Genomic DNA, 13,868 nt, shown 5'->3' with positions numbered 1-13,868 from the left:
GTAACCCCCAGTTGAACACGCAGGCCCACCGACGGGCCAAAAAGGAGATACATGGCTGACAAAGTCCTGCAGCTGGGCTGGAGTCGCTGACGGACCTGGGATAGGCGGGTAGGCTGTCGGCAACTGCGCAGGCTTCACCGGAGCCACGAGGATGGCACCCCCCACAGCCATGTCGCACAACAGGCTAGGGGAAGGCAAAGAGCAACGTTGCTTCTGCAACTTCTTGTGCTTTGTTTTACCCGACCGCAAGTGCGAAGACTTCGTCGAACGATGACGGTGGGTCCGCAACCGGTCCCTCGACCTCCACAAGGACCAGGACCTTGAACGGCAGGGAGCAGACTCCCGGGCCTCAAGCAACTGACGGGACCACTTAAGCAAAGTTTTCGGTGCCATGGCCCGGCATTCGGGGCACGACGTGGGGTCATGGTCGTGCCCCAGACGGTAGAGACACTTGCGGTGCGGGTCCATCACCGACATCATGTTGGGACAAACTTCGCAAGATTTAAAACAGGGCATGCCTACAGCACCAGGAGTGGATAGTCAAAAAAGAATGAGGAAAAAGTCCCAAAAACTTAAGTCAAAAATTGACTGGGGATACCGCTCTCTCTGGATCTACGCTTGCTGGCGCGGAAAAAGAAAGAACTGACGTCAGAGCACGAGGGTGGCGTCTAAGTAGCTGCCGCAATGTCATCTTTGCGATCGTGATGCCTCCAGCGGACGCGGAGCCGCAAGACGCCACCTTCCGACGCGCAGGAGTACTGCTGACGAAAACTTTCCTGATTCAGTCTGATGCCGGAGGATAATTCTAAGGTAAAGAATCCATCACTAATGTGTCTCTTTCAGATATCTACCATGCAGATGATATTTATTTAATGTAGATCGGTAGGCGGGTTACTGCTTTTAACACAGAGATCCTTTTTTACCTGCAGTTCATAAATTGTAATCCTTCTAATACACCACAGTAAAATATGGACATGCGACTCCTGCACCTTGCAACCCTGCCTCATGTCACTCATCTTGTACATTGATTTACACATTTACATGATTTACTGTCAATATATAATGTGTATGTTTTGTAAGGAGCTCCGACACCCTGCATTGCGATGCATAGCACAAAAAAAGAAAAAAAAAACAGTGCTATTGAAATTGTTATTTCTGTAAATACTGGGACAGACCAATACATCTGACATTCTTAAACTGCATGCACTAATGTTCAGGGGCTGAAAATAATCAAAAGCATGCCTCTCCTAAGTACCTGTGAAAAGATAACAAGCTGTGCCTTTGTTTGCCCTTTGTTGCAATTACTTTAAAGTGTGAGGTTACAGGTCGCCTCCAGTCAGCATATTTAAACAAAAGGAGGGCTGATGGCCCCTTAACTTCAGCCTTTATCTTCGGCCCAGCTGGAGGTGAAAAAAAAGCCCCCTTAACACCTGCACGTTGCTGATGGGAATGGAAAGCAGACAACGTGTAGGCACTGCTGAACGTGTCCTGGTGTCTGAAAATTACACCTGGACAAGTTCAACATACTTCTGTGGGGCTCAACTTCTTGGCAGGGTGGACGGTGTCCACCCCCTGAAAATAGTGGGTGTACCGGAGTGTACCCACAACTTGTGCCCTGAATGCGGAGCCACACATCTTCCTATAGTAGCGTGTGAGAGCACAGCTTTGAAATCATCCGGATCCATTATGGCACCGGAGGGAAATATTCGAAAAGGTGAGGGATCTGCAGTTAGAAGTATTTTTCAAAAGAGTTTCCCTATAACCCGTGTGAAAATATTTGCGTTACTTAGTTCCAGTAATGTAAGAATTCAAGGAAAAATGAGACATGCCAGGGAAGAGGGTGTGGAGGATCAGTTAAAGCCAGAGACATAATGCCGAATTTTAACTGCTACAAGGTGTAGGGGTGCAGGAAGTTAAAGTCAGGACTAAGCAACCACAATTTTACCTCGCTCAGAATGCGGATGAGAATTCCCACAATAGTCTTAGATTTTCCCGTACCAGGTGGGCCGTGAATCAAACAGATCCGTGGAATGCCTGGGTGATGCTTCACCATAGTATAAGCGGTCTCAATCGACTTCCTTTGACTTTCATTGTAGTCTTTTAAGAAGGAAACCTAAATAAAACAAAACAGGTTAGAACAATATGATGAAAACTTTCTCTTGATAAAAGCAGCTGTATAGTAAATTCATGCAAAAACCACAGTTGATGGACAGAATGCAGAACAATGTCATACATTCACCCCAGTACAGAGATCTGGGCCTAAATCCGTCGTTTTTTTGCACTCCACACCACCCCAGTTCAGACATGGCCATATGCAAATCAGCCTTGACCCTGTGCCTCATGGGAACAGTCCAGCCCGAACTGCCAAGCCATGTCTTTCCTGGACCGGAATCAAGCATCCTAGGACCGGTTTCTGGCTATCAGCCGTCTTCAGACAGGATAGCTTGACTCCAGTGGTGTGGAGAGCACGGGACTCGCGTCTGAGCATACCCATCCCACTTGGAGTGACAAATGAAAAAACCACAGTTGATGGACAGAATGCAAAACAATGTCATACATTCACCCCAGTACAGAGATCTGGGCCTAAATCCATCGTTTTTTTGCACTCCACACCACCCCAGTTCAGACATGGCCATATGCAAATCAGCCTTGACCCTGAGCAAGGGACTCACGTGTGAGCATACCCTGCCAACTTATGGCGAACAAAGCGGTACAAAGGTACACCACTGGAGTCAAGCTATCCTGGCTGATAGCCAGAAACCGGTCCTAGGATGCTTGATTCCGGTCCAGGGAAGACATGGCTTGGCAGTTCGGGCTGGACTGTTCCCATGAGGCACAGGGTCAAGGCTGATTTGCATATGGCCATTTCTGAACTGGGTTGGTGTGGAGTGCAAAGAAACGATGGATTTAGGCCCAGATCTCTGTACTGGGGTGAATGTATGACATTGTTCTGCATTCTGTCCATCAACTTTTGTTTTTGTATAGTAAATTCAAGCCGGTTCCCAGCTGGAAAAAAAAAAGTTACTTACCTGCGTTAATGATTTTTTTTTTCAAAAACTTTATTTGTGAATGTATATTCATAGCATAAGCATACAGTATTAGGCAATGAGCTCTAATACATATACAATAAATAATCAAAGATGAAAGACTTATACACATTTTGTAAATCAATCAATACACAACACAGTTATTTATGAAACCCAATGCATTTCGGGGTTAGTACCCCTTCGTCGGGGGTCTATAAAGAAAAGAAAAGAAGAAAGAAAGGACACCAAATTAATCTCGATTTCTTTCTTCTTTTCTTTTCTTTATAGACCCCCGACGAAGGGGTACTAACCCCGAAAATGTGTATAAGTCTTTCATCTTTGATTATTTATTGTATATGTATAAACTGATTTGATGCAAATAATCTTCACTAAATTCATGATAAAGCAAAACAGAGAAAACACGTATGGAAAATGTTTCATTGTAAAAAATATTTTTACTAGTAGTGCGCACTAGAGTCCTGGTGATCTAGCGATTCCAGGCCATATTCGATGTTGAATAGTGAACCTGAGATACTGTCTGTGTGATGGGTGTATGGGTATATGGAAATACGCATCTTTTAGATCCAGTGTTGCAAGGAAGTCTCCCTGACTGAGTAACGGCAGAACTTGCTGCAAGGTGAGCATATGAAAATGCTCTGACAGAATGTAACTGTTTAGAGGCCTGAGGTCCAGTATAGGTCTGAGAGACACGCCTTTTTTGGGTATTAAAAAGTACAGAGAGTACACCTGTGACCCTTGGTCTTCTACAGGCACGAGCTCTATTTTTGCAGCATGCTGACGACCTCCTGCTGCAATAAGTGTAAGTGCTCTGCAGACATAGGACAGTGTCTTGGTGGGATGTTGGGTGGAGTGGAAGTTAATTCCAGACAATACCCGTACTGTACAATGTCTCTCACCCACCTGTCTGTGGTGATGGACTTCCAGACTGGCAGGAACTGTTGTAGTCTCCCCCCCGACAGGTGTTATATGGTCGGGGGGCAGTGACAGGGCGTCACTGTTTGGTATTGGCAGAGGATCTGGAACTGTTTCCTCTGCCTCTGCCCTTGATGTTGGTTCCACGATATCCACCCGGTTGTTCTTATTGTAGGTGGATTGTGTCCCTCCCTTATTGTATTGTGTCTGTTGTGTTGACTGGCCTCTTGAGGGGCCCCTAGTATTGGAGCGACGAAAGGAGCCACCCCGAAACTGCTGTGACTGCAGAGCCCCCATAGACTTTGCAGTCTCTGTGTCTTTTTTAATATTTTCAAGGGTGGTGTCAACCTCAGGTCCGAATAAGAAGTCTGGGTTAACTAGCTGATTGAGGATAGAAGTTTGTATTTCAGGTTTGAATCCTGAGATTCTCAACCAGGCGTGTCTCCTTAACATAACGCTAGTGTTGATGGCCCTGGGTGCAGTGTCAGCTGCATCTAGAGCGCACTTGATGGAAGCATTGGTTATCAGTTTACCCTCCTGGATGAGTAGTTCTGCGCCCTCCTTGTACTGATCAGGTAGGTGTTGCAACAGTGTCTCAAGGGTATCATAATGGAACCTGTCATATCTGGCCAAGAGTGCCTGAGTGTTGGCAATGCGCCAGATGTTAGTCGCCTGCGCAGCCACTCTTTTTCCTGAAGTTTGAATAACTTTTGACTCTTTGTCAGGAGGAGGAGCATCACCTGTAGTCTGGGAGTTTGCTCTCTTACGTGCATTAGAAACAACCAATGAGTCCAATGGCAACTGTCCCCTTATATAAGTAGGGTCCACAGAGGCCGGTCTATATTTCTTCTCAATCCTTGGGTTTAACACCCTGGCTCTAGTGGTGTCTTTAAAAATGTCACCAGCATGCTTAAGGACCCCTTTTAGCATGGGTAGGGTTTTGACTGCCCTTTCTGAAGTGGAAAAGGTGTCGACCAGAAAGTCTTCATCCACAGGGTCAGCATGTAGCTCGGCGTCATGATTACTGGCTACCCTTTCAATAAGGGGGTTAAAGGCAGTTGTGTCCTCAGTAGGAGATGTTTCACACTGTACACATGAGTGTCAGGGCCAGTCTGCGGATCCCTTGAGTCAGCAGGGTCCGCCCATGGTTGGGCTTGATCATCGGGATCAGTGTCCACATGATAGAGGTCATCCTCATGTTCATCATCCCCTGCATCCACATCTGAGTATGTTGGGGAAAAATGTTGAGGTTCCTGTCCATAGTGATGGAGGGGTTCTACAAGAGCTGGAGATGTTGTTGAAACTCTTCTTCTTCAAGGGAATCTTATATGATTCCATGGGTGTTTCTGGCATTAATTTTCTTTTGTATATGGACAGTCTACCAGTTTCTGAGTCGATGAATCGCCTCGGCTCCTGGTCTTCAGGCTCTTCTGCAGCCTCCATTTCCGCCGACACTTGTTTAGTGGCGCCGATAGCTTGTTTCGGCTCGAACATCTTCGGACGCACCGAGGGTGGCAACCCGAATTTGATAGGTGTCGACACGGTCTGAACTTGTCCGACCAGCTTCGGCGTCGGGGCCTTCTTCGGTCCGACCGCTGTAGCCTTATCCTTGATGCGTTGGAGTGACTCCGACACTTCCTTGGCTATGAATGGACTGGGGCGCGTCGACTCTACAGGGTCCTTGGAGCCAGTCTTCGACTTGTCCGTAGGCCTCGACCAAGGATCGATCCCGTCTTTCGGTTCGAGCCTTTTGTGTGAATCGACTCCCTTCGGCGTCGGCCTTGGTGGTTCGACGGCCTTGACCTTGGTCTTCGGTGCCCCAACCATCGGCTCGATGACCTTCTTGAGCTTTCCGGCATCGACGGCCATTTTCTTTTCCTTTGGCTCCGAGGGGTTTGAGGCCTTGGAGCCGACCAGAGTCACTTGCACTTTCGGTTTCGGCAATGATGTTGTCAGTTTCGATTTCTTTGTATCGACCGATGGCGGTTTCGAAACCGAAGGCTCTTTAGTAATGTTCGAAGCCGGGCTGTAGAACGAGATTGTAGATCTTGGGTATGGCCTAGTGACGATCCCTCGACCTGAGCCTTATTGAGTGCGTCATCGTCGGCCCCCGTATAGCCGGTTGGGCCTAGCTCTTCGCCTGAGCTATCTTCTACAGCCCCAAGGGCCTCCACGTCATCTCCTGCCTCATCAACGACGTTTTCGTCTTCTTCTTGCACCTCTTCGTCTTCAGCGTCATACTCCGAGTCAGGGCCCGAAGCCGGATCGGAGCAGTATTACTGATCCTCCAGATCAACGACCTCTTAGTCTTCGGTCCCAAAGATGTTCACAGGAACAGGCGCTGACTTCTTTGACTCCAATCGAGCCGCGCGTCGAATCTTAAGAGTTTTCTTCAACCTGAACCGGGCACAGGCCATACAGTTGGCTTTGTTGTGGTCTGGGGACAGGCACTTGTTGCACACCGGGTGGACATCGATGTGCGGGTATTTTGCATTGCAAAGGGGACACCTCTTGAATGGACTTCTTTCCATTTGAGATCGAAGATCGGGTAGAGTGTGGAAAGAAAAACCTGTTGAGTCCTCGATGTCCTCTCAAAACAAAGGCACCGATACCGAACGAAACGATACCGACGCTGTCAAAAGCCTTTTGGCTTTGTAGAAAGTTTTCCTAACTTGAGCTAAGATAGTAACATCCGAACCCAATGGCGGAAAAAAACAATCTGAGGATGGAGAGGATGCCCATGCGCACTGTAGTCCAGGGGAGGAACCACCTATCTCGTGATACTTCGAAGACTCTTCCAGGACAACAATGTACAATCATCCGGACCCAACACTAGGCGGCGATCTATGCACAGATATAAATTCAGGAGCCCACATGCCTCGAACCATATAATAGCGTATGGTCGGCCTCCAGGTCCCGGAGATATAGTAACATAACAGCATATATAGAGAGAATATGGGATGACCCCGCCATTGGTATGCCCAGCGTAGCTGCGGATCTGCGAAGAGCAATGGCCAGTGGTTCGAGCGCTAGCACAAACAACATTGGGGACAGGGGCATCCCTGTCTGGTGCCTCGGTAAACCGGGTATTCGGCCGACACATAGCGTCCCGTTCTCGCCCGAGCTGTGGGATCAGTATACAACAGCCTGATCCATCTTATTAGAGGGGCTGGGAAGCCAAAGCATCGCAGGACCTCAAACAGAAGGACCAGGAGAGTGAATCAAACGCTTGTTTGAGGTCTAACTCAATGCATCCTGCCTGTGTTAATTCTGTCGGTGATGCCGCCATTAGTGCGTGCAGTCGTCTCGTGTTTAGAAAGGTACTGCGCCCAGGAAGAAATCCGCACAGGTCCCGATGTATGAGCGCAGCCAGGTGAGGTTGGACACGTAGGGCAATAGTTTTGCTCAAAATTATATATTCCATGGCCAGCATGGATAAGGGACCTGCGCTAATGATGTTTCTGATGGATACTTCTACCTGAAGATTCCTCACATCTAGAGCAATCCACTGGCGCCAGATGGGATCCAAAAAACGTAAAGCCTTGATGCCGACAGTAGATGGCACTGGACTCAGTCGGTGCCAGAAGTGGCGCAAGGCGACGCCCCCTAGTCCATAAAGTGCCTGCTCCAGGTCATCGATGTCCCTTTCCCTCCAATTTTTTTTAAGCCTTCCAGATGAGGCAGAGTGGAAAATAGTGAGACTTTGCAGTACCAGTACATGTAAATTGTAGGGAATCTTATTAACTGTCCCTACAATTTATCCATCAAAACGGGCAGGCTGGTGAGGAATTTGCAGGTAGAGTATCCACCCGAAACATTGTTACCACAGGTAAGTAACTTTTTACTCAGATAGATACTTCTACCTGCAGATTCCTTACCTGTAGAATAGATTTCACAGCAATACCCTGCCCAGGAGGAGGATTGATGGACGACTTGGACCAGGAAATCCTAAAACACGGATCTACGGAAGTGCCCATCTTTGCTTACCTCTGCATCAAGGCAAAATGCTTTGCAAAGGTGTGCAAGGAAGGTCTCGTTGCTGCTTTACTGGTTTCTGCAATCGGAACACCCAGAGCCAGTGAAGAAGTGGTGGTCTCAGCCCCTATTGGAATGGGCCGGGCTTCCTTCAGGTAGCTCCTCCTTGGCAAGGACGCACCAGCTTTTAATGCAAAGGATGTTCCATTGGGATCCAGTCTTCTTCTGAACTGCCTTCCCCTTCTTGGCTCCGCAAAAGCCCATGACGAGCTGGTCATCTGAACGATACTCTCTGGTGCCGTCCAGTTACTAATTAACCACTTTGCCTCGGAACAAACCAATGCAATGTTTCTCCACCTTCCAATAATGAGGTGAAAGGTAGAACGTTGGGAGGGTAATGGATTGGGCCAGGTGAAATTGAGTGATGACCTTGGGAAAGAAAGTAGCCATGGTTCACAACACCAACTTGTCTGTAAAGAAGGTAGTGAACTGGGGCGACAGCTCAGGGCCTGCAACTCACTGAACCTTCTAGCAGACGTGATGGCAACCCAAAACACCGTCTTAGGAGTCAGCATGCAAAGTGTACAAGTATGTAGAAGCTCAAAAGGAGTCTCCAACAAGAACCAAATTCAAGTCCCACTGAGGAACTACAAATAGAGTGGGTGGAATAGGCTAGTCAGGCGTTTAGAGAAAGTAAGACAAAAGAGACTTAAACAAGGATGGCTGATTCTTTAGACTGAGGAAAGCAGACAAGGAGGCTAAATAGCCCTTCACAGTGCCCACAGCACATCCTCTTTGAACTAGGGAAAGTATAAACTGCAGCACTCTGGACAGCTTGGAGAGCAAGGGATTCTCACAGTTGTCCGCAAAGGAAGCATCAAAGTTGCCCCATCTTCCGGAGAACGCGGATTTAGTGAAGCAGCGACATGCAGGCAATATAAAGTCTACCACTGCCGGCAGCAGCTAAAAGAAGAACAATCGCCCCTGCTCAATCTCCATGCCATGTAGGTGAAGACCTTAGAGATTGGGATACAGAACCAGTCAACCCAACTGGAAGAAAAGGTCCTGTCTGAAAGGCAGGCGGAGTAAATGTGGAGAAGCACAGGAGGTCTTCCTACCACACCCTTCTCAACCTATCTAGCACTATAAGGAGAACTTTGGCTAGGTCTTGGCGAATATTTCTCAGAACCAGAGTAATCAAGGGTATGGGTGAGGAAACACATAATGGAGCTGAAAGTTTAACCTCAACTGATATACATCACCCAAAGACTCCTCGCTTCGGATACTAGAGGTTGCAGAATTGCTAGCAATTAGTATTTTCCAAAGAAACCAATAAATCCACCAGATGGAGGAGTGGTCCACTGGGCAAAGATGTCCTGGACTACCTGCAGTAGTAGACAATATAGGAAACTGCGCTTTTGTTGCAGTTGTCCTTCCACGAAGTCCACCCACACCCTTTTTGCCCCCTTTTTAGCTACTGGATGATGGTTTTCAAATCGGATAGTGCACGGATGCCGCTAACCAGACCTCAGTGCCAGCGCTCCTTCCCCAAATCAAGGTGTTCTCTAACTGTTTTATAATTGGCTAATGACTTTAGGCCCTTTTAGTCCCTAGTCATTGTTACCCCGGGTACTGAGGGCATGGGTTCTAAAAAGGGTCCCTACGGGCTGCAGCATATCCTATGCGAACTTAAGCGACCCACATACAAATTCTACAGACTGCCATTCCTGGCTGCGAGATATGGTTCAAACCATGAGTGAGAACATTACAGAATTCACTCATGTGTGCCATGCCAATGTCACTGCATCTAATATATGTAAGTCACACGTACAGCAAGTCTTTGAGCCCTAAAGCAGGGTACATTATCTTTTATGTGAGGACACATCTGCATGAGGAGATAGCCCCTGTGATGTCTAGTTCTATAACTAGATTTTGTAAGTGAGCAGGGAAGCCATCTAAAGGCATGTACAGGACACTGGTAAGGGAATGTGGAATCCATTTTATTTCAGGTTACATTTTGTGACGCTCAGTAGGAGCAAGCCTGCAGAAGGTGCACTGGCCAGTTGCCTTTAAGTGAATTTGTACTGTCTGTACTTTTGCTGTCACCACAAAGCTTTAGGAGCTGACCAAGTCACAAGTGTACGTGGCAAGCTGGTATGCTTCCCTTGGTGATTACATAAATGAATGCCCATGTATAGCTAATGACCTTATTCTTATTGATAAATGAGTAGAAACTCCAATTTTTTCACAGAGCAACTCACTCATTGGTTGTGTATCATTTGTGTAATAGGTGCAATATTTATTTTAATCTATAAAAACCCATGTTAAATTCTGTATTTTGAGCTGGTCCATGTAGCACATGGCTCATCTGCAGCTGTTGAATGTTGAATAATAAGATATGTTGGAAATCTAATTGCCCCAAGTCTTTCATTCATTACAGTCTTTCAGAGTAAAGCAGGGATTCGATGTCAAGCTGCGGTGCTGGTGACTTTGTATCTAGAGCCGGAGGAGGTGGTGGTACGGCGGCAGAACTGTCCATAATTATAGTTGCAGTGCTGAGAACCTTAATGCTGGATCAAAGCAAGGCAGAGGTGCCAGATCTGAAGTTGCAGCACAAAACTGTGTTGGTTGAAATGGCATGAACAGCGGGAGCCATTCAGCCGTAGGAGGCTTCGTACGGTGTTGACACCTTTGCAAATATGTTGTAAATGATATTAGAGAATTCTGCTGGATCCGAGCCCGGCATTGGGACTTCAGGGACCTACGGCGTTGAAGGCTCAGTTGCAGGAGAAGGGAGACGAAAACTCAAGGTGGGATGGAGCTCTGTTTTGAATATTGGCCACAATTACCCCCTTTGAAGGCACCAGTAGCATCAACCTGGGCATAGAGAGCAATGATTGGGAAGAACTAAGTACTTTGAAAAGAAACCAAATAAAAACTATGACACACAGGATAATGATGACCGAGTATCTGCGTGCCAATGCAGCCTGCAAGGACTCAGTGAGAAATTAGCCTTTTATATTCCAACACGACAAGGTGTTTAAAAAAGATTGGTCTCTCATCTCCTAGCATTGCAGAAGAGATTAGCTGATCCTTATTATAAAGACTTCTACACAGCTGGCTCAGGAAATGAATACTCAAATACAGGATATAGAAGTACAATTGAAATCTTACCAATCTGTCTGTACCCTGAAGAAGACTTTAGAGGAACTTAACAAAACATTAAATGGATTTGAATAGTCACTGAAAAATAGCAAATTCCTAAAACTGAAAAAGGATACAACCAATTATAGTCACGTAACGGTCTACCTGCACATCAGGGAAGACTACGTATCTTCCAGAAGAAACCCAGGCTACAACAAAGATAATGATATATCCGATGTTGGCTCAGATAGTTCCACCTTCAGTGCAGGAACAAGCGTCCCTAACAGGGGAAGGCAACTGTACAGCAGAGGTTATAACAGGGGTCATTGGGGAAATTTTCATGGGGCCCCTCTATACGCTGCACCAAACCCCCACACCAATCTTTTTTTAACATGTAGGATGCACCATCATAACACCAAAGACCACATCAAGAGCACCAATATGAGCCTTTTTTAGGGTCACGTCGCCCAAGAGGGAGAATGTGGAAAAGGAACCAGGTCCACTGGCAGCCCAACCAAAAATAAAAAACAGAAGACACAGGAATTAGGATCAAATCTACTTGTACTCCACTGTCTGCTGCCATCCCAGACCATAGCTTGCGCAAAGGCAGTCCCTAAGGAAATAAAGGACACACACGCAAGGACACTGAAGTGTTCCATAGTACCTTGAGGCAGGAGTTACAAGCCATCAGGGAACTCTCAGAGAATGACAACCTAGTCATAAAACCGTCAGACAAGGGTGAAGCCGTCGTTCTTCAGTCGAAAGAGGCATACCAGACAAAAAGCCTCCATTTTTTGCAAGATCAACAAAATTATCCAAAATTAACCAGAGAGCCCACGGAGAGAATACAGATACACACAGGGAGCATGTAGAGGAGGCACTTACTCACGATTGGGTTTCAAGAAAAGAAAGTGATTTCCTGTTTAACAGAAATCCATTGACCCCCCCTACTTTTATACGATCTTTAAAATATATAAGAATTTGCATCAACCACCTTGACGCCCCATTGTCTCAGGGATTGGATCAATTTTGGAGCCTCAATCGAGATTTGTGGATGCCTTTTTGAGACATAGTATTCAGGGCATTGAGACATACATACAGGACACCAAGAATGTCTTACAGATTCTACAATATTTACCTTTTGATCCACAGTCACAACTCTTGATCGGATTTGACATAGAAAGCCTTTACACCAGTCTCCCCCACATATCGAGACGTTGGACATTCTAGAGGAAGTTTTGTTCACCACAGAGTGGAAATACCAGACCCCACGCAACCTAGTAATGGAGTGTTGCAAACTCGCTCTAATAGAGAACTTCTTTAGGTTTGAAGATAACCTGTACCTACAGAAACCCAGTACAAGTATGGGGAGTACCTTCGCTCAGAGTGTGGCTGGACTATATGTCCACCATCTTGAGAAACAGAAGATCCTAGCAGCACATAGTCCATACCTTACCAACATCAGTCTCGTGGAGAAGCGTGGCTCAATGGTTAGAGCGGCAGACCCTGATGCAGAGATCTGGCCCGGGACAAGGGTTCAATTCCCGCCTCGGCGGCTCTTGGACTCAATTTCCCCGGACCTGATAATTCTCGCCTCGGTGCCTAGTCTAATCATGGGTCCCACTCTGTGACTCTGGGCAATAGCTTGCTTAATCTCCACAACGGCCCCAGCAGCGCTGTGGATGCCTGGCTTCACCTTGGGGGTGCCCAGGAGTGGACATTTCACAGGAAAGCCAGGATGGGTTCCACAGCGGTATGAATACAGCGCTACGAGGCCTCCGGGTAGAAGTGCGCTATATAAAATACACTACATTTACATATCAATGATGTCCTGGTTATAAGAAATGGTAATGAAAACTTAGCCAAGGAGTTCATAAAAGGCTAAATGAACAAAACGAGTTCTTGAAATTTACACTATCTCCAGAATCAACATGGTATTTCTAGACCTCAACATCTCTTCAGGCGAAGGGGGTCTAAAAACAATCACCCATTTCAAGGTCATAGCAAAGAATTGTCTACTCAGCTTTGACAGTTTTCACCCGAGACACCGGAGAGAAAATTGACTTTTTAGACAATTCTTGAGATTGAGGCAGAATCAGTGGCTACAAATCCCAAGCAATGGTCCAGACACTCAAACTGACAGCACATAAATACCCTGGCGAAGTAGTGGCAAAAGCAATGAAAAGGGCGAAAAATAACAGGGAAACCCTCCTGGAAGCACCAGTACCCAAGGAAAAGGAAGTACGCCTCTCTGCATCACTACATATAATAGCACATCCAATGCAGTAACCAGGATGGTAAACAAGCACTGGAGGATTTTGTGTGGGCAGCGCTACACCAACACCAAAGGCTATGTTTTACCACCGAAGAGGTTGCAATCTGAAAGACCTGCTGGTACACACACGACCACGGCCATCCCAGGAAAAACAGTCTGGCCAGGGAATCATCTCTCCCAACAGTCAAACTTTAGTCCCTTCTCTGTACTACGTGCACCCATATGCAAGTCAAATACAGCATATACCAGCAACTTTCTGCAACTCCCATTTGAGGGTGGGGGGAGGGTGGAGGGGGGTACAAAGAGTTTTTCACAGGACCTTACATTTGGATCATGTCTACCGAGACTTCTTATTACCTTCTGACATGAACGTTTTTCTAACCAACTTAAGATATCCTGACAGTTTGATTTTAAGACTACTTACTTCGAGTGGGAATTCGGACATAAAGTAACCATATACACCACAAATAAGTACTATTTGGTGGTGTTACGGTTGCCCTGATGAAGCCCTGTGT

General features: G+C 46.6%; 1 protein-coding gene across 5 annotated transcripts in view; it reads right to left on the bottom strand.

Moving 5' to 3' along the window:
• Positions 1-13,868, bottom strand: part of SETX (senataxin) — a 631,151-nt gene that overhangs the window by 184,754 nt on the left and 432,529 nt on the right. For all 5 annotated transcript variants that reach the window (XM_086924766.1, XM_086924768.1, XM_086924765.1 and 2 more), the window contains one exon: positions 1,946-2,113. In XM_086924766.1, coding sequence (XP_086780892.1) covers positions 1,946-2,113 — 168 coding nt within the window. The remainder of the gene's footprint in view (positions 1-1,945; positions 2,114-13,868) is intronic.

Source organism: Lissotriton vulgaris, chromosome 5 (assembly GCF_964263255.1).
Source record: "Lissotriton vulgaris chromosome 5, aLisVul1.2, whole genome shotgun sequence".
NCBI classification, from domain to species: domain Eukaryota; kingdom Metazoa; phylum Chordata; class Amphibia; order Caudata; family Salamandridae; genus Lissotriton; species Lissotriton vulgaris.
Note: the sequence above shows the minus strand (reverse complement) of the source record. Positions and strands in the feature narration are given on the sequence as shown.